This window comes from Cynocephalus volans, chromosome 12, assembly GCF_027409185.1.
Source record: "Cynocephalus volans isolate mCynVol1 chromosome 12, mCynVol1.pri, whole genome shotgun sequence".
Classification (NCBI taxonomy): domain Eukaryota; kingdom Metazoa; phylum Chordata; class Mammalia; order Dermoptera; family Cynocephalidae; genus Cynocephalus; species Cynocephalus volans.
The window spans coordinates 63,269,107-63,293,758 of record NC_084471.1 but is presented as its reverse complement, the minus strand read 5'-3'; the positions used below and the strand labels follow the sequence as shown (position 1 = coordinate 63,293,758).

At 36.9% G+C, this 24,652-nt stretch overlaps 1 protein-coding gene across 2 annotated transcripts; it reads right to left on the bottom strand.

Annotated features, from left to right (window-relative positions):
• Nucleotides 1-5,937: 5,937 nt before the first annotated feature.
• Nucleotides 5,938-24,448, bottom strand: PTGES3 (prostaglandin E synthase 3). 2 transcript variants are annotated; one of them, XM_063075486.1, is made up of 8 exons: nucleotides 24,104-24,448; nucleotides 12,567-12,680; nucleotides 12,325-12,394; nucleotides 11,820-11,918; nucleotides 11,035-11,124; nucleotides 8,322-8,384; nucleotides 7,360-7,384; nucleotides 5,938-7,080 (listed from the first exon to the last, which is right to left on the bottom strand). In XM_063075486.1, coding segments are annotated over exons 1-8 (483 nt in total). In that variant the 5' UTR covers nucleotides 24,106-24,448; the 3' UTR covers nucleotides 5,938-7,060. The 2 variants fall into 2 exon arrangements, with proteins under 2 accessions (XP_062931556.1, XP_062931557.1); XM_063075487.1 differs by lacking the exon at nucleotides 8,322-8,384 and having other exon boundaries at nucleotides 24,104-24,447.
• Nucleotides 24,449-24,652: the final 204 nt, after the last annotated feature.

Genomic DNA, 24,652 nt, shown 5'->3' with positions numbered 1-24,652 from the left:
GGAATAAGGGGACCAAGAACAGTGTTAAAAACCAAGAAAAAGGGCCGGCCCGTTGCTCACTTGGGAGAGTGTAGTGCTGATATCACCAAGGCCACGGGTTCGGATCCCATATAGGGATGGCCGGTTAGCTCACTGGGTGAGCGTGGTGCTGACAACACCAAGTCAAGGGTTAAGATCCCCTTACTGGTCATCTTTTTTTAAAAACAAAAAGAAAAACCAAGAAAAGAGAATGTCAAGGAGGACATGGCCAATAGTATCAGGCACATAAATATCCCAGAGTAAGGGCTGAAAAAACCCATTTGGGTTTGGCAAATAGGAATTCATTCCATGGTGTAGTGGGGTCAAAAGTAACTTTACTGGGCTGTATCAAAACACAGGATGTTCATTTTGATTCCAGGTCTGTGCTCTTTACATTATGCTGGCAAATATCTCATTTAACAGAAATGTATGTTTCACTTGCCGCCTTCTACTGCTAGAGCTGAAATTTCTGTAGATAGGGCAAGACACTCCTTAAGGTTATTGCCACTGGGGCCACACTGGGTTTAAATCTTGTTTTTGTCACTCACTAGTTGTCACTGTACAAGTTACTCAATCTCTCTGTACATCAATTTCCTCAATCTATAAAGGGATAATAATAGGATTATCTCACAGGCTTGTTTTGAGGATTAAGCAGAATATGTGTAAGAAGCATTTAGAAAAATGCCTGGCATATAGTTAGCCTTATATATGTTAGCTATTATTTTTACTTATTATTAACTTAGTGTCAATAGGATCCTATTCAACACATTCATCAATTTGTTCATCTCATGCATTTGGTGAGCAGAGTCTGGTATAAATACCCTCAAAAAAGTAATAAAAGGCAAATACTGTTTTGGACTTTAACAAATTACTATTCTAGATATAATCAGTGGCTTAAAAAAGGCGGGGGGGAGGAACCAAATTAAAGATTCATCCTCCCCCCCCAAAAAATAATCAATTGTGAACCTGTTATTTTCTTTCTATGGCCTCAACTGTTTTCTGACCTGAAAGAACAAGGATAACTTACTATCAAAACCAAAATCTCCAAGAGTTCCTCCATCCCAGCAAGAATTAATCTCACTTGAGAACTTTGGTTTTGTAGCACCAGTTTTGGTCTTGGCCAAATGAGAGTCTTATTAACCATCAAACACATTTACACTAGCATTTCACTTAATCCAGGTTTCCAAGAAACATTTTCACATAAGTCTCCAGGTAACTGAAAATAATCATTTTCAGAAATGTAACACACATTTATCTTCTTAGCAAACTATCCAGTAATTTACCTTTTTCTTAGGAATTTGGGTTATTCATTAAATAAACTTTTGTATCCACTGTAATGCTAAAAGCTTTCGATTTACCAAGGTAGGCCTACAGAGCTATTTCTCCGTAATGAGACCATTATGCTTAAGTTTGAGAACTTTTAATTTTCCTAACTCCTTTGCTGTCAACAATCTTATCTCCTGTTCTTCTGAAATCAAATAATCTGTTAAATGTATAACACTGTCTAAAATAGAAGTAAATAAGTTTGATTAGCTTGGAATGAGATAAGCTTTAACAGGCTTTCTGAATATTTCACCTACAAGAGATGGCTGGTTAGCTCAGTTGGTTGGAGCATGGTGCTGATAACACCAAGGTCCAGGGTTTGATCCCTCTACTGGCCAGCTGCCAAACAAATGTCATCTATGTATTTTAGAGTTCTGACATGTTTTGGTCTTACTTCATATTTCTTGAGACCCAGATTGTCCAAGTGATATTCTAGGTAAACTAGAAGTTATTTTTCATGGGACAATAGAAACCACACAGACCCCATCTGGTTTCTTACCTGAAGCTAATTCCAAATCCAATCATTTTTTTTCATCCCCCCATCCAATAATCTGTAACTAAAAACCTTACCCATTTTATCTTAATGAAAATTGCCCTCACTCATAAGTCGGAGCTAAGAAACAGAGAGACAATAAAACACTGAACTTTCAGAAGAGAACATACCTATGGTTACTAGAGGTAGGAAAGGGGGAGTGGGAGGAGGTATAGGAAGTAATTGGGTAAGAAACACAGAGTAATTATAATTTGTAATGATAAATAAACTAGTAATGTTGATTGATCACCACATACTGTACACAAATCCTGCTGATCAACTCTACCCCATAAACATGTATAAATAAACATAATTTTAAAAACTAAAATAAAATAAAAGACAAAACAAAATTGCATTTTCCACCAACTGCTTATATTACTGCTATCCACAATGGTCATACCCCACATTCTTCCAGTACTCTGGTAATTAGAATGTGTTGTCTTTACATTTGACAATCCTTCTGGGTGATTTCAAGTTCCATGAAAATAATCCATTCAATATGCTAGCTTCAGAGATCCTTAACCTCTTTAATTCCAAATAGTTTTTCACATTCACATTTCACTTAAGCAGCCTACTCCCACAGCCACTCAACTTTATTATCCCCAAATATTCTACTTTAGAAATCTAATATTCCCTTCTTGGGCCTCGATATGGGGGCATTTTTTTTATTATTACACAATGCATGCATGAATATGTTCTAGGTATACTTTCAACACTGCCCCAAAGTCCCACTTCTTTTCCCAGAAATAACCACTGAAAAAGTTTTGCATATATCCCATTCATTTTCTGTCTATTTCATATATATATAATGTACACATTCCATGTTTTAGAAACCTTAAATGTTTTGGAGGACTTTCTTATGACTACATAAGAATATAACTCATTTTACTCCATTAATGGTCTTCTAGATTGCTTCAAGTGACTATTTCATGCAACACTAAATGAAACTGTGACAACACTGTGTACATCACCTAGTAGTCCATTAATATAGATTCCTAGAAACAAAATGGTGACTTAAAAACGTTCATTTAAATGATATTGCCAAATTGCCTTCTAAAACCACCTTGCTAATTTACTAGGTTCCCAGCATTACTGCCAAAACGTTTTTTCAAAACTTTCTCTTAAATGTGGTTAATTATTGACTTAATTAGCATTCATCTAATTGATACTAAGCTGGAATTTATTAAGACGGGATATTTTCATGTTTATTGACTTCTATTTTTTCAGTGAATTACCTATTCCTTTTGCCCATTTTTTATTGGCTTGTCAGCATGATTAAATGTTCTTCAAATGCTTTAAATGTTGTATTTTCTTCTAGTATGTTGCTTATCTTTTAATCTATCTTTTGACCTATGTTAACTTTTAATTTTTAATGAGGTCAAATTCACTACTTTTTCCTTTGAAGCACTGATTTTTTTTTTTTTTTTTATCGTCATGCTTGCACTTCTCATCTTAAAAAAGTAGGAATTTGGGCCGGCCTGTGGCTTATTTGGGAGAGCATGGTGCTAACACCACTAAGTCAAGATTAAGATCCCCTTACTGGTCATCTTTAGAAAAAAAGCAGGAATTTGATTAACGATCTTATCAATAAGTGAGCCAGGAACCATTCACATCAGAATCATCTAAATCTGCACTACTCAATATTGTAGTCACTAACCATATGGGGTTAAATTCAGTAACATTAAATAAAACCCATTTCTCTCAGTCACACTAACATTTCAGATCCTCAAAAAAACTATGTGGTTAGTAGCCATATCAGAAAGTGGAGATAGAGGGCCGGCCCGTGGCTCACTCGGGAGAGTACGGTGCTGATAACACCAAGGCCCCGGGTTCAGATCCCGTATACGGATGGCCGGTTCACTCACTGGCTGAGCGTGGTGCTCACAACACCAAGTCAAGGGTTAAGATCCCCTTACCGGTCATCTTTTAAAAAAAAAAGAAAGAAAGAAAGTGGAGAGACCATTTCTTTCATCACAAAAAGTCACACTGGACAAGGCTGATACCTCAAGACCAACTAAATCAGAATCATTTTAGATCTAAAACAGTGGATGTTGCAGGCTGGCCAGTTATCTCACTTGGTTAGAGCATGCTGTTGCTAAAACCAAGGTCAAGGGTTCAGATCTCCATACCAGACAGCTGCAAAGTAAAAAATAAAAACAATGGGTGTCAAACTTTGGCATACATCAGAAACACCTGGAGGGCTGGAGATCATTGGACCTCACCCTCCCAAGTTTCTGATTCAGTATGTCTGTTTTGGGGCCCAGAATTTGTACCTCTAATAAGTTCCTAGGCAAGACTGATGCTGCTAGTCTGGGGAACACACCTCAGGAATAACTGATCTCGGGCTGGCCGGTTAGCTCAGTTGGTTAGAGCACAGCTTTATCACACTAAGGTCATGGGTTCGAAAGCCCACACCAGCCAGCTGCCAATAAAAAAAAAAAAAAAAAGAATAACTGATCTCAAGTTATATTGAATTGCAAATCTATGGCCCTACTGAAGATTATCTCAGAACTGGGACCTAGGGATTCACTTTATCACAAAGAACCCTCTGATTTTTGACAGTTTGAGAACTATCAGTTTCAAGATGAACCACAGACAGGGCTTGAGAAATAGGAACTAGAGCTATGAGACTAAACTAGTTGAGGCCATAAAAAGAATAGAGGGACAGGTGGATTCCATGAGGCTGTTAGTCGTAGTGTAAGCAGTTTTTCAGTTCTTTCACTTCTTACCTTGTGATCATGATAAGATATAGCCATGGGCATAGATTGCTAAGTGGAGTATGCAAGCAAAGGCCATTGGCTTTGAGGTTAAGAAATTTAGGCTAGAATTCTGGATAGGTTTTTCACAAAAACAATGAAATTATCCACACTGACAAAAGTGACAAAATAAAAGCAAGTGACATATAGTTTTCACTTAGAAAAGACTATGTAGCAAGTGTTAAGGGCAAAGCCAAGACTGGCCACCTTAAATGAGTTACCAAGCCCTATTTGACCACCTACATCTTTCTGGAATCTGGACCCCACTGCCAGTACCTAACTTTAGCCCTTCATCTTTTATCATTTGACTGATTCTGCCTTTTTTTCTGGTGGCTGTCTGGCACAGAAACCCAAACCTGTGACCTTGTGATTATAGGGCTATACTCTCTAACCAACTGAGCTAACTGGCCAGCCCTGAATTTGCACAACTTGTTTCCTTACCTCACCTGCAAAACTTTACCCATACTATAGCATTTCTGAAACATATGCGGGTACTTCAAAAAGTTCATGGAAACAAAAAAAGTTCATGGAAAAAATTCGTATCTTTCAATTCTACTTTTCCACAAACTTTCTGAAGTATCCTCGTATTCATTCAACATTTACTGAGTCTTCACCACATGCCAGGTGCTGTGCTAGGGGCCAGAGAATTAGTGGTGATATATAATGCCCTTCACTGGTGGAAACAGACATTCTAATATGTAATCTAGTGTGGTTTTTGTTTAATTAAATACACAGGTCTGAAATACATATACAAGAACAAGAGAATTTAGGAGTTAAAGTAGGTCTTCAGAAAATAATATTTCTAGTTCACCCTGTTAAAAACTCACTCCCTCCAACTCCCATCCATTTCAGTTGCCCCATATGACAGGTCACCTTTCTACAGGCAGTTTAGCTTCTAAGATTCAACTGGGAAGTGCCTACCTCCCACCCCCAACCTCATCCAAAGCAACTAGATGTTCAGGTTTTCCACAAAGTGTCATAGCACCTGAACCACCACATATCAAAATGGACAAAAAAGTAATGATACCCTCACTCTATTTACACTTAACTCTCCCCCAGCGATCCTCTTCCCATCTGTGCATCTCCACTATTGCACTTCCCATCTATCCAGTTTTTCCAGTTTTTTGTCCCTGGGCATATCCTGTTAACTCCTTGACCTCAGCCATCACCTGAAGGATTAATCTTTGTTTGCTTGCAATACAGGTCCTGAATATCTGACATAAAGAAGTGCAATCAAATGAAGCACTTCTATGCTATGACAGAAGGCTGTGAGGAAATGAAAACTGCCAAAATGTGGAAGCTCAAAGATTTAGAGGAGGACAACACATGTAGTTTTATTTCAATGAAGTCACAACACTTTCTTTTCCAACTGCTGCAAAGTGCATCTACAATCTTCTATTACAGATCCACTTCAAAAAGGTTTCCTGTGATATTACAGCAAGCCTCTTCTTTCAAACAGAGTAGTCGTCCCAAATTCGTCCTCAAATAAAAACTCCATTCCAGTAAATGGTGAATACATCAATTTACAGTAAACCAGACACTTGAAAGGACAGCCAAGAAGTCTTCCAACAGTTTATTAGAAAGAATGTAGACATTTAAAAAAATCCCCACTGTCATGAACATAAGTTGAGGTTTTCAGCCCTGGTATAAGCTGAATCAAAAAAAGAAATAAAAAATCCAATAGTGTATTAACATTTTTTCACTCATTTGCCATACTGACAGTGCAAATACAAATCTGGTCTAAACGCACAGACTCTCAAGCAACAATGTACAGCTTTCTTTGTCCTCCATGCTAAGAGATGTAAAGCTTAAGGGCCAAACAATACCAAATGTATAGGCTTCAAAAACCATCTAAATTAGGGCATTCACTAGTTTTAGCTAAGATACATCTGAAACACTGACACGTGATCACTTAAAAATAATGTGAAGTAAACTTTTTGAAAAATAAACTTTAGTGGAACAATCCTGAAGGATACACCAGAGGAACAGCAAGTTACCAGATTAAGGTTATCAGCCAATTTGTTTCAGCCACTTGAGTCCATGTCCTAAAATCTAAAATTTAATTATCTTTCCCTAAGCTGAGTGCTTCCTATCATGTCAGTATCTATATTACGAACTAAAGGAGACTTAAGTGAAATGTTTTTATTTATCACAACTGCTTTATCAATTGCCTAGGACCTCAACAGCTTCATGAAAGTCTGGGAAATATTCATGCATAAGGTTATTGCCTTAGCTGACTTAAAATTGCCCATACAATGGTAGATGTCAACCCTTAGTGAAGCCTTTTAAAAAACAAACAGATTGAAAAATGGGTTAAAGAAGGCAAATACAGCATCTGCCTTTGGAGCTATCAACTCAGGAATTCTCTCAATTATGAAATCTTGCAGAGAAGTTATTTTTCTTTCTCAAAATCCGGGTGATGACATATTCCTTACTCCAGATCTGGCATTTCTGAAAGGATTTTTAAAACATTAGTATGAAGAACAAGAAAATAATCTACCAACTTTAAAGTCTTATAGGAAAAGTAGCCAAAAATATAAAGTTTCCTAGTAAGTTAATTGGTTGTCTTACTATCTCAAATCATTCACATTTTTGCTTTGGCTATTTATTCAAGGCAATAAAAAAATCATTTCTCTTCCAAGAATTATTAAGAAGTTAATATCTCTTTTTGAGAGTTTGGTCTCTGATGTGAAACATCACTGTGTAAACATACTTTTTATAGACACTTACTTTCATCATCACTGTCTTGTGAATCCTGCAGAAGAAATTAAAAAACAAAAATTACCAAGCTGATCAAACATTCCTCTGCTAAGTGAACAGTTTACTTTAAAAACCTGAAGCACTGTATTTTTGACTAAAGTAGCATAGGTATATGGTTATACCAAGCCTAGGAATTTAATCATTGATCTTAAGACCAGGTTTACCTAAGGTGAACAGATGTACAGCTGAAGATCTAATCTTTCTGAAAAGGCGTGTACCTTTTGGTGAAAATTTAGCCCAGCCTTTGAATCAATCCCTCCCTAAATTGTTGCTCTTCTCACTTGGCATTCAATGAAAGAGGAAAAGTGGCTCAATGTGAAGACCAACGTACTGACAGAAGACAATGAACTGTAATCCTGGCTTTTAAATTAGTCTAAATATTTTCCAAACTGCACTGAATAACTTTCTGGAAGATGATAACAGGATGCTGGGGGGGATGTTGAGAAAAGTGGCCTAGTATATCTTATACTTTCACAATGTTCATCCTTTTTTTTTTTTTTTTTGGGGGGGGGAAGACTGACGAGTATGAGGACTCAAACCCTTGACCTTAGGCTAAGCTCTAACCAACTGAGCTGACCAGCCAGCCCTGTCCATCTGTTTACTAGCGTCTCTGACCAATCCCACTATAAAACCTATTTAACTTACTTTCTTAGTCAAAATAATCCCTAAACTAACTCTTAATTGAATAAAATATATGATTTCTCTATGCAGTGACTCTTTTGAAATCCGGTCCCTTGAGGAATGGTCCACGAAACATCAGTTCCCTAGTTAAGTACCCATCCCTCAAAAATGGGCACATCTTTTTAAAAAAAATCAATTTTTAAGCAAAAACCAAGAAGTGGCCAAAAAAGCAATCTTGAATCTATATAAACCCACCTATAAATACATTGTTTCTTACTAAAGTAAACAGAAAGAAGAATTTATACACTTACATCATCTGCTCCATCTACTTCTGGTAAATCTACATCCTCATCACCACCCATGTTGTTCATCATCTATTTGAAGTGTAAAAATTAGTTTTAAAAATGATGTTAAATTAAGCCCTAATTATTAGGTTGCATGCTCCAGAAATAAATCTTAAGTCTGTCATAGATTTCCACAAATGAAGAATACAAAATAAACTTAAGTACCCTCCCTTGGAAAAGGTAAATAATAGGTTATTACATAAAATCCTGAAAACTTGTAGGGGAGTTAGGACTAAGTTCTCCTTAAAGAAAGGGGACGTTACTAAAATTCATCCAGCAAGATACCTATGTATGCTAGAGAAATTAAAATAAAAATTCTGAATAGTTCCTCTGATGGCTAAGAAAAAGAATGGGATTCATTTATAGTTGTAAAGCATCATATTTTAAGCTAGGTGGCATGTATATTATGATATTCTTATTATGATTTTAAATACTATGAAGAACCAAAAAATATTTTAAAATAAAGTCCTTCAGAATAATTAGGTTGTAAAAAGGTGTGAATATTGACTTGAAGGCACAACAGCATAACTCTGAAGTTAAAAAACTGCAAATAAAACTAATTCCTGAAAAATGTACACAAGGAAAATACCCCTTATATATAAGGGGTTATACTGGAATAATAGTAACAATAAAGCAGAACAGTAGAACACACTCATAGGAAGTATAGTTTTCCATCTTCAGTTGTTTATTATCATAAAGCAAACAGTATTATTATTTAAAGAGAGACAAGCAACCAAATACTAAACAACTATTGTAAGATGGGGAGAGACTTACGGAGTTACTTTTCTGTAATATTAAAATTTTCAAAAGATAAAATTATTTACATAACGATGCATAACATTGTAAAGAAAAAATCAGAGACTTAAAAAATATATGCCTCATTCATGCCTACTTAGGTAAAAAAAAACAAAAAACAAAAAAATGCTTACCCAGATTTCAGAATTGGAAGGCACCTTAAAAAGATACCTAGTCGTACACACGATGAAATGTGTTCAGTCTTTAAAACAATGGAATATTACTCATGCTACATGAATGAACCTGGAGGACATTATGCTAAGTGAAAAAAGCCAGTCATAGGACAAATACAGCATGAACACTTATATGAGATATCTGCACAGAAACAGAGTCAAATGGTAGTTGCCAGGAGCTGGGGGAAAGGAAAAACGGGTGAGGTTACTGCTGTTCAACAAGTATAAAGTTCTAGTTATACGAGATGAATAGTTCCAGAAATCTGCACAGCACTGTGCCTGTAGTCAACAAAACTGTATCGTGTGTGCACTTAAAAAGAGGGTGAATCTCATGTTAAGCATTCTTACCTCAATTAATTAAAAAATAAAAAAATACACACACTCAAAGATACCTAGTCCAATCTCTCAGTATAAAAATTCTGGGCAATCTAGTCTTGAATAACATGAGTAACTGCCAAAGAGTTTCCCTACCTCCAAAGGCATGGTTGAATACTTCTGTTAAGTTTCTTTGGGCAAGAAAAATGCTCAAAATGTGTCAAACACAATGCTAGGTGATGAGGATACAATATCAACACAGAACTGAATGTATTCAAGAGCTATTTAGGAGGTAAAACAAAAACAGAACAAAGATAGCACAATACAAAAGAACAGTGTTATGAGGTTATGACTTGCACAGCTGGATAAATGGTGGCACTAATCACGACAGGTTAATAGCACAGTTGAGAAGAACACATGAATACGATATCCTCCTGTCTGTTGAAATCATGGTACCAGAGCCATGAAAAGAGATATTAAATAAACAGTTATATACAGGAAGCTGGAAACTTAGCTTCCTTTAACTCTTAGTTTTTAAAGAAGAAATACAAATAAAGTCTAATTGATTAAAAATTTCAAACTGCAATGAAAAAAGGATTTCATGGGTATACAGTCAACTAACAACCTAATATTCTATTTTCTAATCAGCTTTATTCCACTGTATTTGATGAGGCCTCTTCTGCCTACAGGTAGATTAATCATTTTTTCTTTGACCATGGCAATATGTATTTCTATATGGTGACATCTTAGAAAACAGGCTTGCTTAAACCTTAACCCCTTCTCCCCGTTTTTGCAAATTAAAAACCCCGCACACCTCTCACTGTGAACATCTCACCATGATTCTTGTGTTTAAAGGATATTTGTATTATATAGCTCAAAAATGCAAGCCAACTACTGCATTCATGCTAAAAAAAAAAAAAAAAAATCTATTCCAAAACTGAAATAAAAACTAGTTGTGATGGACTGATAAACTGTACAGCTTAGTTTCTGTCTGCCTTAATTATTATTTTTTTTTGTCTTTTTCGTGACCGGCACTCAGCCAGTGAGTGCACTGGCCATCCCTATATAGGATCCGAACCCGCGGCGGGAGCGTCACTGCGCTCCCAGCGCCGCACTCTTGAGTGCGCCACGGGCTCGGTCCTCTGTCTGCCTTTAAACATCAACTTTGGAACCTAACAAACAAACAAACAAACAAACAAAAAAAAAAAAAAAAAAAAAAATCACTACTGTTAAGGTCTTACTCGGTTACCACAGAATGATCTTGAAAATAAAACATGTCTCTTGAATACCCATTATACACTTAAAAATCAAACCAAATTAACTACATACTTAAAAAAAAAATAAAATGACTATATAGAAATGTTATGGGGGGGTGGGGTGGTGGTGGAAGAACTTACCTCAGAGAAACGATCAAAATTAGACATGTCTTCGTCTGAATCATCTTCCCAATCTTTCCAATTATTGAAGTCCACACTAAGCCAATTAAGCTATAGATCAATACAAACATCACTCCATGATTAGGCTGACTTGTACTTTTAAGATTATACATACATACATATATATATTTTTTTGCAGCCGTGGGGCATGTAATTAACACACAAAAAAAGATTAAAATAGATAAATCAATGTGAAATCAAAGGCAGTACTTGCCAGATGCCAAAAAAAAAAAAAAAACCCAGAAAAAAAAAAAAAAATGCAGTAATGATAAATATAATTTCAATGAAGTTTTTTTCAGTTGTTAAACCTACCTTTTTAAACAGCAAAAATAAATTGGTAGGAACTATTCTCATATGCTTGAGTAATTTATTCAGTGACACCAAGCTATACTCCCATATGATATCTGAATAATTTATAAAGCATTCGATGCAGAGTCTGTCTCATCAATGCAAAAGATTCTGAATCAACTAGTGACTGACATTCTGACCATACCTGTTGTTAAGTTAAACTAATAAATCTCTTACAGAGCAAAGTTTAATTGCGGGCACGGGGGGGGGGGGCGGGGACAGAAAGACAGACGGATGGACAAATTAACCTCAAAGTAGGGCAAAAACATAGAACATGAGAATTTATACTTAGCTATGAAACAAAAATACTATATTCCTTATGGCAAACAAGTGTATCTTTTACTATTAAAATAAAAATGTTAAACTTAAAAAAAAAAAAAAAAAAAAATGAAACCTACCTTTGCCCTTTCTTTTGTTAACCTTGGCCATGACTGGCCAGACTCTCCTTTTCGTAAACAACATAAAATTGATCTGTCCGTTCTTTTATGCTTGGAATCCTAAAAATAAAATCATTATCACATCATTTATCTCTCTAAGATCACTATAGGATAGAAAGTAGCTTGTAATTTCTTAGCTCTCTTTTCACATTTCTTTTCCTACATTTTCTAGACTCTCTATAAACAACACAGCCTTGACCACTAAAAATTCTAAACCACCCAATTGCAAAAAAAAAAAAAAAAAAAAAAAAGAGTACTGCCCTGAGTCCAAATAACAGTAGCAAGAACAAAAAAGAATATACAGAAAAATATTCTGAAGGAAGGGGGAAAAACACAGCAAAATATAAATATACCTAGTTAGCCTCTGAACTGTTAAGAAAAACAATGCTTACTGCTAAAAAGAGTACTTGAAGTATGTCCATTTTCTCATGATTTAAATCAGGATTAAGGCATCAAGATTACTTACATTTGGATCAATACAGTGAAAAAGATCAATTTCATTTAAATGTTTAAAATTATCACTTCCTCCAAGACAACTGTATCAAAAAAAAGAAAGAAAAAAAAAAGAAGAAGAAATAAGCATCTTCAAGAGGTAAAGATTAGTAATAATTTCAGTGGAAAGAAAACAAAACAAGCAAACTGAAAAACCATTCAGTTGTTGGAAACAAGATTTTAATTTCACCCAATGATGTAAAAATGGTAAATTACCTGAATGTAAGTTTGGATTTTTCAAAATTTACATTAACATCTCTACTGTCTTCAACACAAAATTCAATGAAGACATAGTCCCTTCGATCATACCACTTTGCAGAAGCAGGCTGCCTACAAAGAGATAAAATTAGACAAAAGTCAAGCTGAAAATCATTAACTGAATATTCACATAACCTCTGAAGTTTAGCATGTAAGTAATGTATTTCTCTACTCCATTATAGCACTGATTATTTCGAGGCTGTTTATTACAATTTTAAAAAGAACCTACATTTCTACCCTAACAGCTACATTACAAATTAAAACAAGGCTCTAACAAGGTTTAGTTTCAGAATGGTATCAATTTCATAACGAGAGATTTTAAAAAAACAGTGCTTAATAGTGTTAACCATTTAGCTAGTTCTGTGAAAAATTATGTTCTACTCCTTTAGAGTCCTGTTCCTAAAACTACATTTTACAGAATTAATAAACCAAGAGAAACAACCCACTTTCAACTGAAAATACAGTATTCAGTACCTCTAACTTACAATGTTAGGAACTGTGGGAATCAAAAGTATGGAAAATTACAGTGTTTGTCTTCAAAAATATTCTCATTTGCAGCTTATTTCTGACTTTTTTGGGGGAGAGTAGGGACAAACATAACTTAAAACTTTTATGATTCTAAGGGCCAGCCCGTGGCTAACTTGGGAGAGTGTGGTACTGATAACACCAAGGCCACAGGTTCAGATTCCTATATAGGGATGGCTGGTTAGCTCACTCAGGAAAGCATGGTGCTGACAACACCAAGTCAAGGGTTAAGATCCCCTTACTGGTCATCTTTTTAAAAAAATCTTTTATGATTCTAAATAATGACATTAAATGAAAACTTTTCTTCATCTTTTACTCTATACACGTATCCAATAGTACTAGAAGCAACCTTCTATTTGCTTTTTTCTTAATATTGTTGATCTGCTCCTGTCTTCATTCTGTCAGCTGCCAGAGCTCTACCCATCTATTAAAATTATGTTTTAGGATATGGCTAAAAAACCACTACCAGCAAATACATTCAAACATGGTTGATGAACAGGCAATAAAGATTTTATGTCGTAAATAATTTTCTAAAGTAATCTTTAGACAAGTTATTCAAGAGACAAATGTCTGCACATATGCATCATAATTCCTAGAAGAATTCACACACACACACACACACACAAAACTAACAGTATTTGCCTTTAAAAAATGAGCCAAAAAGATGATGAAAGACAGACGGTAGCACCACGTCACACCCAGCTGTTTCAATTACTTCTAAAGAAATAAATATGTGCTGCTTTGATAATACAAAAATTAGTTATTTGGCATTCAGGAATTCTTTGTATTTCATTCCAACTTTTCCATAAGTCTAGAATTATTTCAAAATAAAATGTTAAAAAATATTGGTTATTATATATTCAAACACGACTGATAAATCAATTCAACTGAAAGGGATTTAGTTTCCGAACTTTGAAATTCCCAGCTCTAAGGAGGAGTAGTTTGAAGTTATTCTATAAATAAAAAGTTGCAGTCAACTGCTCATCAACATTTTTACATAACTGTTAAACTTGACTAATCATATTGATATCAGATGTGAAGTAGGTTAAAAAAATCACACATGGCAGTTTCCAGTCTAAATACTGGCAAATCAGCAAAGGTTAAGGCTATTTCTTTAGGCACCTATCAGCAGATTCTTAAAAAATTTCATTTTTTATGTTAACTTCTCAATATACATTGTAGTTGATTTTCATGTCCCTTTACCTGTTCCTCTCCCCTCCCACTACATCATATCTGTTCACTTGTCTTAACAAGTTCAAGGCATTTTCAGATTTTAAATGACTGAAAAAGAAGTCTAACCAAACTTCTGTGGACCAGTGAATCACAACTTTTTTTTTTAAAGATGACTGGTAAGGGAACTGTAACCCTTGACTTGGTGTTGTCAGCACCACGCTCTCCGAGTGGGCCAACCAGCCATCCCTATATATAGGGATCCGAACCCATGGCCTTGGTATTATCAGCGCCTCTCTCTCCCAAGTGAGCCACAGGCTGGCCCTACAACTTCTAATGTTAGTATGTTAACGCATCTAAAAAACAATTTAGGAGCCGAGCCCATGGCGCACTCGGGAGAGTGCGGCGCTGGGAGCGCGGCGACGCTCCCACCGCGGGTTCGGATCCTATATAGGAATGGCCAGTGCACTCACTGGCTGAGTGCCGGTCACGAAAAAGACAAAAAAAAAAAAAAAAAAAAAGAAAAAGAAAAACAATTTAGGAGTTTTATGAATAGGCCACCCATTACTTCTAGCCAAAGTATTATTCTCAGTATCTGGTAACATGTTGTTTTTAACTGAAAATATTTGCTAATGTAATAGAAAATTCAAGTGACAGATTTTAAAATGGAAGTGACTGATTGTCCTATTTTTAAAACGGCATTAATGATAACAACTGGTGGCAATGACGACTCCAGTGCCAAAATACCATTTCCAACTAAAAGGAACCAGAGCTCCTTTAGAGAAACGGCTGATCCCAAGTCTAAAGTGGGAAATACTAGCTTGGGACATCTGGTGAAAATGAAACTTTAAAGACAACAAGGTCAGTCAAAACAGGAGGCAACAAAAAGGGTCTGCCCTTGGCCAAAGGCAATCTGAGCATCAAAAAGAAGAAGGCAGGAGGAGAGGGAGGAGGGAAAGGAGAATTTTTAAAAAGTAAAAGGACATGAAAATCAACTACACTGTATATTGATAAATCAAAAGAAAAAAAAAAGAATGACTGCAAATATATTGAATATAAAAACCCAAAATTTGTTATCAATTTAAAAAATAGGGCTGGCCAGCTAGCTCAATTGGGAGAGCATGGTGCTGGTACACCAGGGTCATGGGTTCAGATCCCCCATACTGGTCAGGGACCCAAAAAATAAATAATTAGTTGAATAAATAAAAAATTCAAGACAAACTACCTACAATTCTAGATCACTACAAAATGCTGGAGCACCAATTCTTTACAAACTGTCAATAAAAGAATTTGGCATTCTTCCTTCCTTCTTGTTATGAACCTTAGTTCACTATAACTGAAGTGGCAGTTTACGAGGGAGACGTCACAGAACACTAGTTTTGTTGTGGAAGGAAACAAGAAAAACACCATTCTGCAACTCTTAAACTGGCTTGGCAATGATCATCAATGGATGTGATACTATGAACAGCTATTAGATGAACACAATTAATGAAGAACATACCAATCTTAGCATCACTAGAAGTGGGACAATGGGATACATATCACCAGATTTGATGCAACATGATGTATTCCTGTATACTAACTACAATACATACTTGTTTGGGGATGGCTGGTTAGCTCAGATGATTAAAGCACAGTGTTATAACACCAAGGTCAAGGGTTCAGATCTCACACAGGCCAACCACCAAAAAAACCAAAAAATACTTGTTTGGGAAAAAAAAAAGTTTACCCCAATTTAATAAACCTTTGAAGCTTAATTACCATCTACAGGAAGTATGAGAAAAAGGAAGAAGCTGAATGATACTACAAATGACAAATCCTGAACACGGTCTCTTTAACAAATCGATGGCATGAAGGAGAGAGAGACCCAAATTAAGAGAGACCTAAGAGATTTACTAAACAAGTGCGATTTATAAACCTGGTCTGCATCTTGATTCCAACTAAACATAAAAAGAGATACTGAAACAACTGTGGAAATATGGATATGGACAGGGTATTAAATGATACAGACATTGTTAGTGTTAAGGTGTAAAAGGCATAGTTTTTATTGGAAAAAATACCCATTACAGATAAAAACTGAAGTATATGGGTTTGCTTCAAAATACTTCAGGAAAGGAAAAAAGGATAGATAAAGCAATGTGGCAAAAACTTGGTAAGTGCTGAATCTGGATGATGAGTACATGGGGAATTATTCTCTTTTCTTGGTTTCTAAAATATATATATATTTTTAAGTGACATTAATTTATTTTTGTGTAGAATGCTTTCTTCCTTCGGAGCAATTCAGTCTAACTGAGAAATCATGTTAAATTTAAAACATAAAAACATGTACTGGCCAGCCAGCCCCCCAAAAACATAAAAACAAAATCAATCTTTTCCATTCAACTAAGAAAATGAAGACTCCAATAGCTACAGCTCATAAACTCTGGCTATATTTGTCCAACTATCATTTACTCTAACATTTCAGAAACTTCTGCTTTGGTAAACAGCATTTGTTGCCATCAGTGTCCAGATTATAGATATTCCTTCTTTTTAGAACTTGTGATTTTAACTTCAAAATAAAATCCATTGGGGAGAAGGGGGAGCAACAGATAAAAATCTTGTGATTTTAACTTCAAAATAAAATCCATTGGGGAGAAGAGGGAGCAACTGATAAAAATAAAATGGACCCTGTCCTAATAATGGTTGAAAATGAATAACGAGTACATTTGAATTCACAGTAGTATTCTACCTTTTATTTTTGACAAAATTACACAATAAAGTTAAAAATTATTAACCTATTTAAATTCTGGTAAATGCTTTTGTAGCCACATAATCTGAAGATACTTAACAGTACTGTTAGGCCGAGCCCGTGGCGCACTCGGGAGAGTGCGGCGCTGGGGGCGCGGCGACGCTCCTGCTGCCGCGGGTTCAGATCCTATATAGGAATGGCCGGTGCACTCACTGGCTGAGTGCCGGTCACGAAAAAGACAAAAAAAAAAAAAAAAAAAAAAAAAAAAAAAAACAGTACTGTTTACCTCATAAAGGGCAAGATGCACATTAAGAGCCTATAGTAATGGAGAAGGAACACACTAATGGTGACCTGGTTATTACAGCGGCTATATCAAAAACCAAGTATACTTTTTAAAAAACTAAAAAACACACCAAGTATATCCAGCTGTTCTGTTTCTGTTCACATTAAGGACATAGGAACAAGGGGAGCTCAGTCTTCTTTTATCAAATTCACATTAAGAGTAATCTACTATATTACTGTTGTGGGCTCAATTGTGTTTCTTCCAAATACATATGTTGAAGTCCTAACCCCCCAATACCTCAGAATATGAATGCCTTTGGAGATAGAGTCTTTAAAAGGTAATTAAGTGAAAACAAGTCTTAGGATAGGCCCTAATCCAGTATGAATAGTGTCCTTTTAAGAGGAGATTAGGACAGACAATTTCAGAGAAAAGACACAAGATGATGATTATCTGCAAGCCAGAGAGAGGCCTCAGAGGAAAATAACTCTGATGATACCTTGATATTGACCTTCCAGCCTCAAGGAACTGAGAGGAAATAAATTTCTGCTACTTAAGCCACCCAGTCTGCGGTACTTTGTTATGGCAGCCTTAACAAACTAATACAATCATTTCCCAGATGATAAAAACAAATTTAAACTCTCTAAACTTGGGGGTGGCCCACAAGCCAAAAATGATTCCTACATTTTTTTCTTTTTGTGTTTTGGCAGCTGGCTGGAATGGGGATCCAAACCCTTGACCTTGGTGTTGTTATAATACCACCCTCTAAAATATATTACTTAAATCAACCTCATTGGTGATATATATATATATACACACACATGTAGAATTCCCACAGAATTCCACATCATTTTGGTATATTTCCCCAAGCTACCTTTAATACCTTTCTCCCATGGTAGTGTTCAATCAGACTGATTTCCTTATAAATTAAAGTTTCTACATATGCAAACGCGACAAATCATTAATATCTGAATTCTTACTCTAAAGTCATTGGGAAAAAATTAGGATACTATCACCAGGTCACAAAATATTAGTATCTCTAAATCATATGACAAACGTACTGAAGAAAACAGCAAAAACGACCATTTTAAAATGCTCTACTTTAATAAGAATATGTAAAAGACTGCAAAACGTTGCACAACGATAAGCTAATTAACAATCATCTTTATGATAAAAATGGGCAAATATTTTAAAACCTGAAAAGCTTTATCTTCAATTAATGGCCTCACACAGAAATAAATCAGAAACAGAAAAAAAATAATAATTTTTACGAAACAGCCAACTCCTTTAGGTTACAAAACAAATGGGGAGGACTGATCCAGTCAAGAAACAGATGATCAGTCTGACCAAACTGTAACCAATAAGCTAAATATTCCTAAAATAACGGACTCAAATTAGTCAAATATACTGAGGGTATTTACCAACTTGGTGGTACTTCTTTCCCATACTTCCCAAAACACAGCAAAGCCTCAATTAACAGAATATAAAACCACAGACTTGATTTATAGATGGCACTCTCACAAACTTTTATCTTTCAACTACTGACCACCAATCTACTTTCCTGTATAGAATAAGATACTGAAGATATGCTATAGTAGAATATAGGAACAATAGTAGAAGACTCCAGGGGGCTGGCCAGTTAGCTCAATGGTTTAGAGTGGGGCCTTATAACACCAAGGTCAAGGGTTCTGTTCCCGGGTCCTGGCCAGCCACCAAAAAAAAATAAAAAAAAAAATAGTAGAAGACTCCAGTTAGCATCAACCCTAACCATCAAGCACCTCATGTAGCCAAGTCATATGGCTAAAATACATCTGGAGTTTAAATGTTACTCATTAAATGAATTTTTAATTGGATGTGGTGCCAGGAATTATGGAGTAAGATAGTCAGCAAAACAGACAAAAATCCCTGCACTTAAGAAGCTTACATTCAAGCTAGATGAAATTTAGTACAAAAACTTTCTCTTACGAAATATGGGATTGGGGAAATCACATCCATTACTAGCTGTGGTTTATCTTTCTTGATGTATTAATAGGTGATGCATCATAAAATAATCTTCTTTGGTTGTTAGTATTTTGAAAAACAGCTATTGTTTATCTAGATATTTAAAAACATAAGATGCTGGAGAGGATATGTTCTGTAAACAACCTCACATACTTTATTCAGAAGTAGTAACAGTCTCCTTATGAGTTTATTATTGATTTATTTTTCCTTGGTGGCTAGCCAGTATGGGGATCCAAACACTTGACCTTGGTGTTATAACACTGCACTCTAACCAGCTGAGCTAACTGGCCACCCCCTTACTCTTACTCGAGGTGTGATGATTGTCTAAATTAAAAATACTTTGAATTCTGAAAATAGGAATCAGTAGACCAGCTTTTTACTAGAGCTTAATAATGGAACAAACTTTATTTTAGGGTTAGGAATAAATTACACATATTTCTAGTAAGAAGAAAAGCTACTTAAAGATTAGATATACTAATTTTTTATACATCCCAGTGTATCTTCAAATATCAAGGGTTATAGCTCAGTTTGTTACAGCATGGTGTTAATAACACCAAGGTCAAGGGGTTCAAATCCCTGAAAAAGCCAGCTGCCAAAATAAATAAATAAATCAAGGGTTACAGAAGAATAAAATTCATTAAATTCAAGAAAAAGAAAGTAAGCAGGAGAAAAGATGTTATCAAGTTCAGAAATACTGATTTCCGGGCTGACCCGTGGCTCACTCGGGAGAGTGTGGTGCTGACAATACCAAGGCCACGGGTTCAGGGTTCAGATCCCATATAGGGATGGCCGGTTAGCTCATTGGGTGAGCATGGTGCTGACAACACCAAGTCAAGGGTTAAGATCCCCTTACCGGTCATCTTTAAAAAAAAAAAAAAAAAAGAAATCCCAGGTCCTGGTGTTGGCCAGTTAGCTCAATTGGTTGGAGCCCAGCCTTGTAACACCAAGATCAAGGGTTCAGATCCCAATACCAGCCAGCTGCCAAAAAAACTACAAAAATGAGATCTTGGGTTCCAATCCTATTTTGGACACCCCTTTATGATACTAATTAGTGCTTTGTGAATGGATATCTTAAGAATTAGATCCTGGAATCTAATATAAAAAGGAATTTAAAACACCTGTTATTAAGATCCTTTCAGTACACCAAATTAAGCTTTGAGTTGAAAAGCGTCCTGACAGGGCTGGCCCATGGCTCACTCGGGAGTGTGGTGCTGATAATACCAAGGCCACAGGTTTGGATCCCATGTAGGGATGGCCTGTTAGCTCACTGGGTGAGTGTGGTGCTGACAACACCAAGTCAAGGGTTAAGATCCCCTTGCCGGTCATCTTTTATTTAAAAAGAAAAAAAAAAGGGTCCTGACATAAACATTCTATAAAAGTGTGGTTACATATGAAGAGCAACTGTGGCACAGAAAATCCACAACTGCACATTTTATTCAGCTTTGGAATACAATACGTGGGGAGGTCATCTTGCCCAAAGGAATAAAAGTTCAAAGGTGTACTGAAAGCAAGGCAGCAGCCTCAATTTAAAAATCTCTCACTGCCAGTCCACACAGTAAATATTAAAAAGTTTAATATAACATACTTTGTATTTCCAAAACTAAATAAACTAGATGCAACAATTCTCCAGTTAAAAACTCAGAAAAAAAACATCTTACTTGTTTAACAGCTAGGTTGATTCTAAACAGTTTATACTACAAAGGTATTTTTTCCTGAAAAGGGACAATCACTACAAGACCCCAAAATGATATTGCTTTTAGAAGATTTTTAAACTGAGAAAATCCACTTAAACAGGATAATCTTAATTTAGCAATAAAATCCTGGCCTGCAATCCAGTGATTTGTCACTTCCAGTTTCTACTGACTTCTAGTTAAAGTATAACTGAACACAGGGGAAAAAAAAAGAAAGAAAATCCAGTTGCCATGTTACAGTTGTTAGGAAATCAACACTAAACAAAGACTTTCATGAGTTATTTTTCTCTAACTTATAGAAATTAACCATATGCTCACTATGACAATTTCTTTTGAAGACTGAAATTTTTATTCTTGGGATTCAATTCTACAAAGCTGAGTTATGGTGAAGTAAATAAAATTTTAACCACTGTCAGATAGTCACAGTATGTTTTTGGACAATTTATTAAAGTACAAGACATAAAGCAACAAATGAATGACCTAGAATGACTTCAAATATTTTTAAAGTAAAAACATTTTACTTTATATCTATTGTTAATTGGCCCAATGTCAACCGATTTAGGAAAAAAAAAAAAAAAAAACATAAAGCATCACCCCCTACAAGACTAAATTGGAGAGGTCTTAAAATCCCAGCCTTCTCTAAAGTAGGTGTAAAATTAAGAACTTTTATATAAGCTACTAGACAAAACCTTTACAGGTTAAGATTTAAACGAATTTAACTAGGAAATCACTAATAACGAGCTTTCAAATGAGGAAAACATATCCCAAACCCTTAAGGCATCCAGCATAAATGTCTCTCTCCCCACATCTAAAAAACGTTTAGAGCATCCAGCAACAAAATGAACCCTTATGGGCCAGATTCTTTCTAGGACTGAATGATCTATTAAAGGTTTCCACCAACTCAAATAACTGACTCATGAAATTCATTTTATAATTTCATTTAAGTCATTAGTTCAACAAGATACCCTGAAGAATTTACAAGATAGTACATACTGAATAAAATTTTAAAGAGAATAAAATTTATCTGGTCTCTTCAAAATGCTCATTTTGAAGGCAGCATTCCTGTAACTACAGAGAGACTGCTTTTTGGAATACTGATTGCTACACTTTTCATCTGAGTTCTGAATCTTATTTACATAACTTAACGTTTCTTACCTATTTTACTATTTTATGTGACCTCCAGAAAGAGTTCCTGTTCCAAGTCATTTTAAACATGGTATTTCTTGATACTGTTTGGCTACATTATTCTATTAAAAGTTGGTAATGCTTTATCAGACAACTCACTTTCTACTCAAATTTTCAAAGTATAAAAGACATTTTAATACAATCCTTGCTACGTTACTTGGAAGAGATTTCAAAGGGAAAAAGCAAAAGCTCTTTTATACAGATTTACATCTTCTTTTAAAAAATAATCTATTCGATACCACTTTTGGGGGAAAAATCCTCCAAAATTCTAATATATGCTCATACACATGCTTCCTTCTGGAGGTTTTCTCTGTCATCAACTGGCTGTAGTTTAACCCCTAGCTTAACCATTGAGATTTCCAGCCAATATACTCACCGTCAGTATCACTGCTTTATTATACAAACCCTTGAAAGTGTATTACTTTCTATATGAATAAAAATTGTTCCCCTTCAGTTGTTCTCCATACCTACTTTTTAGGGCACAGTTAGAACCCAGCCCCCCAAACCTATAAAACTGCCAGTTCTCACATGTAAAAACGTAAAGCTTTTCCTGCAAAGAATGTAAGGCTTGAAAATGGCAGTGCTACGAATTCTTATTCGATTAAAATCACCACGGTTTTCCTTCATGGTAAAAACCTAAGAATGAGAAAGAATTTGTAGCCACCTCCACAAATCTAAGCGCTTTACGACAAGGTATAATTAACCGTAATTTGGGCTGGCCGATTAGCTCACCTGGTTAGAGCGCAGTGTTGTAACACCAAGGTCAAGGATTTGGATCCCCATACCTGCCAGCCCCCAAAATAATTTTTTTAAAAATAGCCGGATCCCTTACTAGCTAGCCATCCAAAAAACAAATAAAAATAAGTAACAGTAACTTACTGTTATGTTCTCAAATGGCTAGATCAAACGTCCTCACTACAAAGACATGTTTTGCGATGAATATACTAACTACCCTGACATGGTCACACACAGTATACATTACATGAACTGAATTATAACTCTGTACCCCACAAATACGTACAATCAATACGTTTCAATTAAAAAGCAAATTCCTTTTCAAAAAAAACAGAACGTAATTACATACATATTTCATCCTTACATTGGGACAGTAATAAAACCTCACCTAAAGTTTAACATAAAACACAGAAAACGTCCACAATATCTTTCGACTCGACACGTGCTGAACTACCTGCTCAACTACCTGCTCAATGGTAACTCCTCCTCGCTGCCTGGGAAGCTGCTGAGTTTTGGCAATCTCCAGTCTTTTCAAAGGCCTGGAGTTGGGAGACGGCCTGGAAGTACCCATACTCAAGAAACCAAGACCAAGGAGGAGGAAGTAAGTTGTGACAGCACGGCCTACCTCTAGTTGCCTAGCAGTACCTGCCGCTCACAGCGGAGGACCGCGTGGTGCTCTACCAGAAGCAACATCAGGCTTCTAGGAGCACCCACCACAGGTGCACTTGGCCTGGGGCCTGGCCCTGGCATCACAGAGCGGCAGAACCAGACTGCCCAAGAAGCCAAGTGGCAATCCAGAGGGTTCACGCCTCCAGGGCGCCCGCATGGCAAAAGCTCACAGGACCTTAAGGCCGAAGGCTAAGTTAGAGAGTTCCCTGTAAGCCAGAAGGCCGAAGAGGGGGAAAGTAGATTTTACAGCACGGGGAAGCTGAGGGACGGTTTAGGGGTGGGGGAAGCGGACATTTGGAGGAAAAATGTCCTCCATCCGCCAACGGTAATCGGAACAAGGATCCCATACCTCCTACCCCAGGCGGAACGACTGCCACCATTTAGGGGAGAAAGCTGAAGGGGCCAAAAGGAAAGAGAGAGCAGGGGGCCGCTTCCCCGCGGCCTGAGAGCCCCCAGAGCGGCCTCGGCCTCATGCCGAGGCGACCTTCTCTCTGCGGAGTGTCGCACTCACATTGTGAACGGGGCAGGGGGACGGGCGGACGGGTGGGCGGGCCTCTTTGGCGGCGGCTGTTAGGGAGTCGACTCCTCTCCGGTGGCGACTCCGGCGTTTTCTCCCCAGTCGCGGCCTCTCCTCGCTCCCCTCAGGCGACGGCGGCAGCGGCGGGCTCGACCTGAATCCCCAGAATGCACCGCGCGAAGAGAGCTGCTGCTCCGGTCGCGGAGAAGAGGAAAGTATAGGAAAAGGGGCGCGAGAACGGAGAATGAACGTGCGTGCGTGCTAGCGAGGGGTGGTGAGACCGGGCGGCGGCTGGTGACGCAGCAAAATGCCCGGGCCCTGCCGCTGCGCGTGCGCAGTCTTTGTTTTCGGGCTCCTGCGCGGCTTTCTAGAGATATCTACGGAAAGGGCGGGGCCTCCCAGCTTCTTCGCGATCCTTCCCGGTGCCGACCCCGCCCTTCATCCGCTCCTCCTCCCTGCCCCCGCCCGCCCCGGCCCGACTTATTCCCGCCTCTCCTCCCGCGCTTGTCTCTCGTGTTAGAAAACCGTTGGCCGCGTAACCAC

Coding starts and splice junctions, on each gene's coding strand:
- PTGES3 (XM_063075486.1), bottom strand. Junction 11,919..12,324: donor TTCACTGTATTGATCCAAAT/GTAAGTAATCTT, acceptor TTTTATTTTTAG/GATTCCAAGCATAAAAGAAC. Junction 7,081..7,359: donor ACAAGACAGTGATGATGAAA/GTAAGTGTCTAT, acceptor AAATCCTTTCAG/AAATGCCAGATCTGGAGTAA.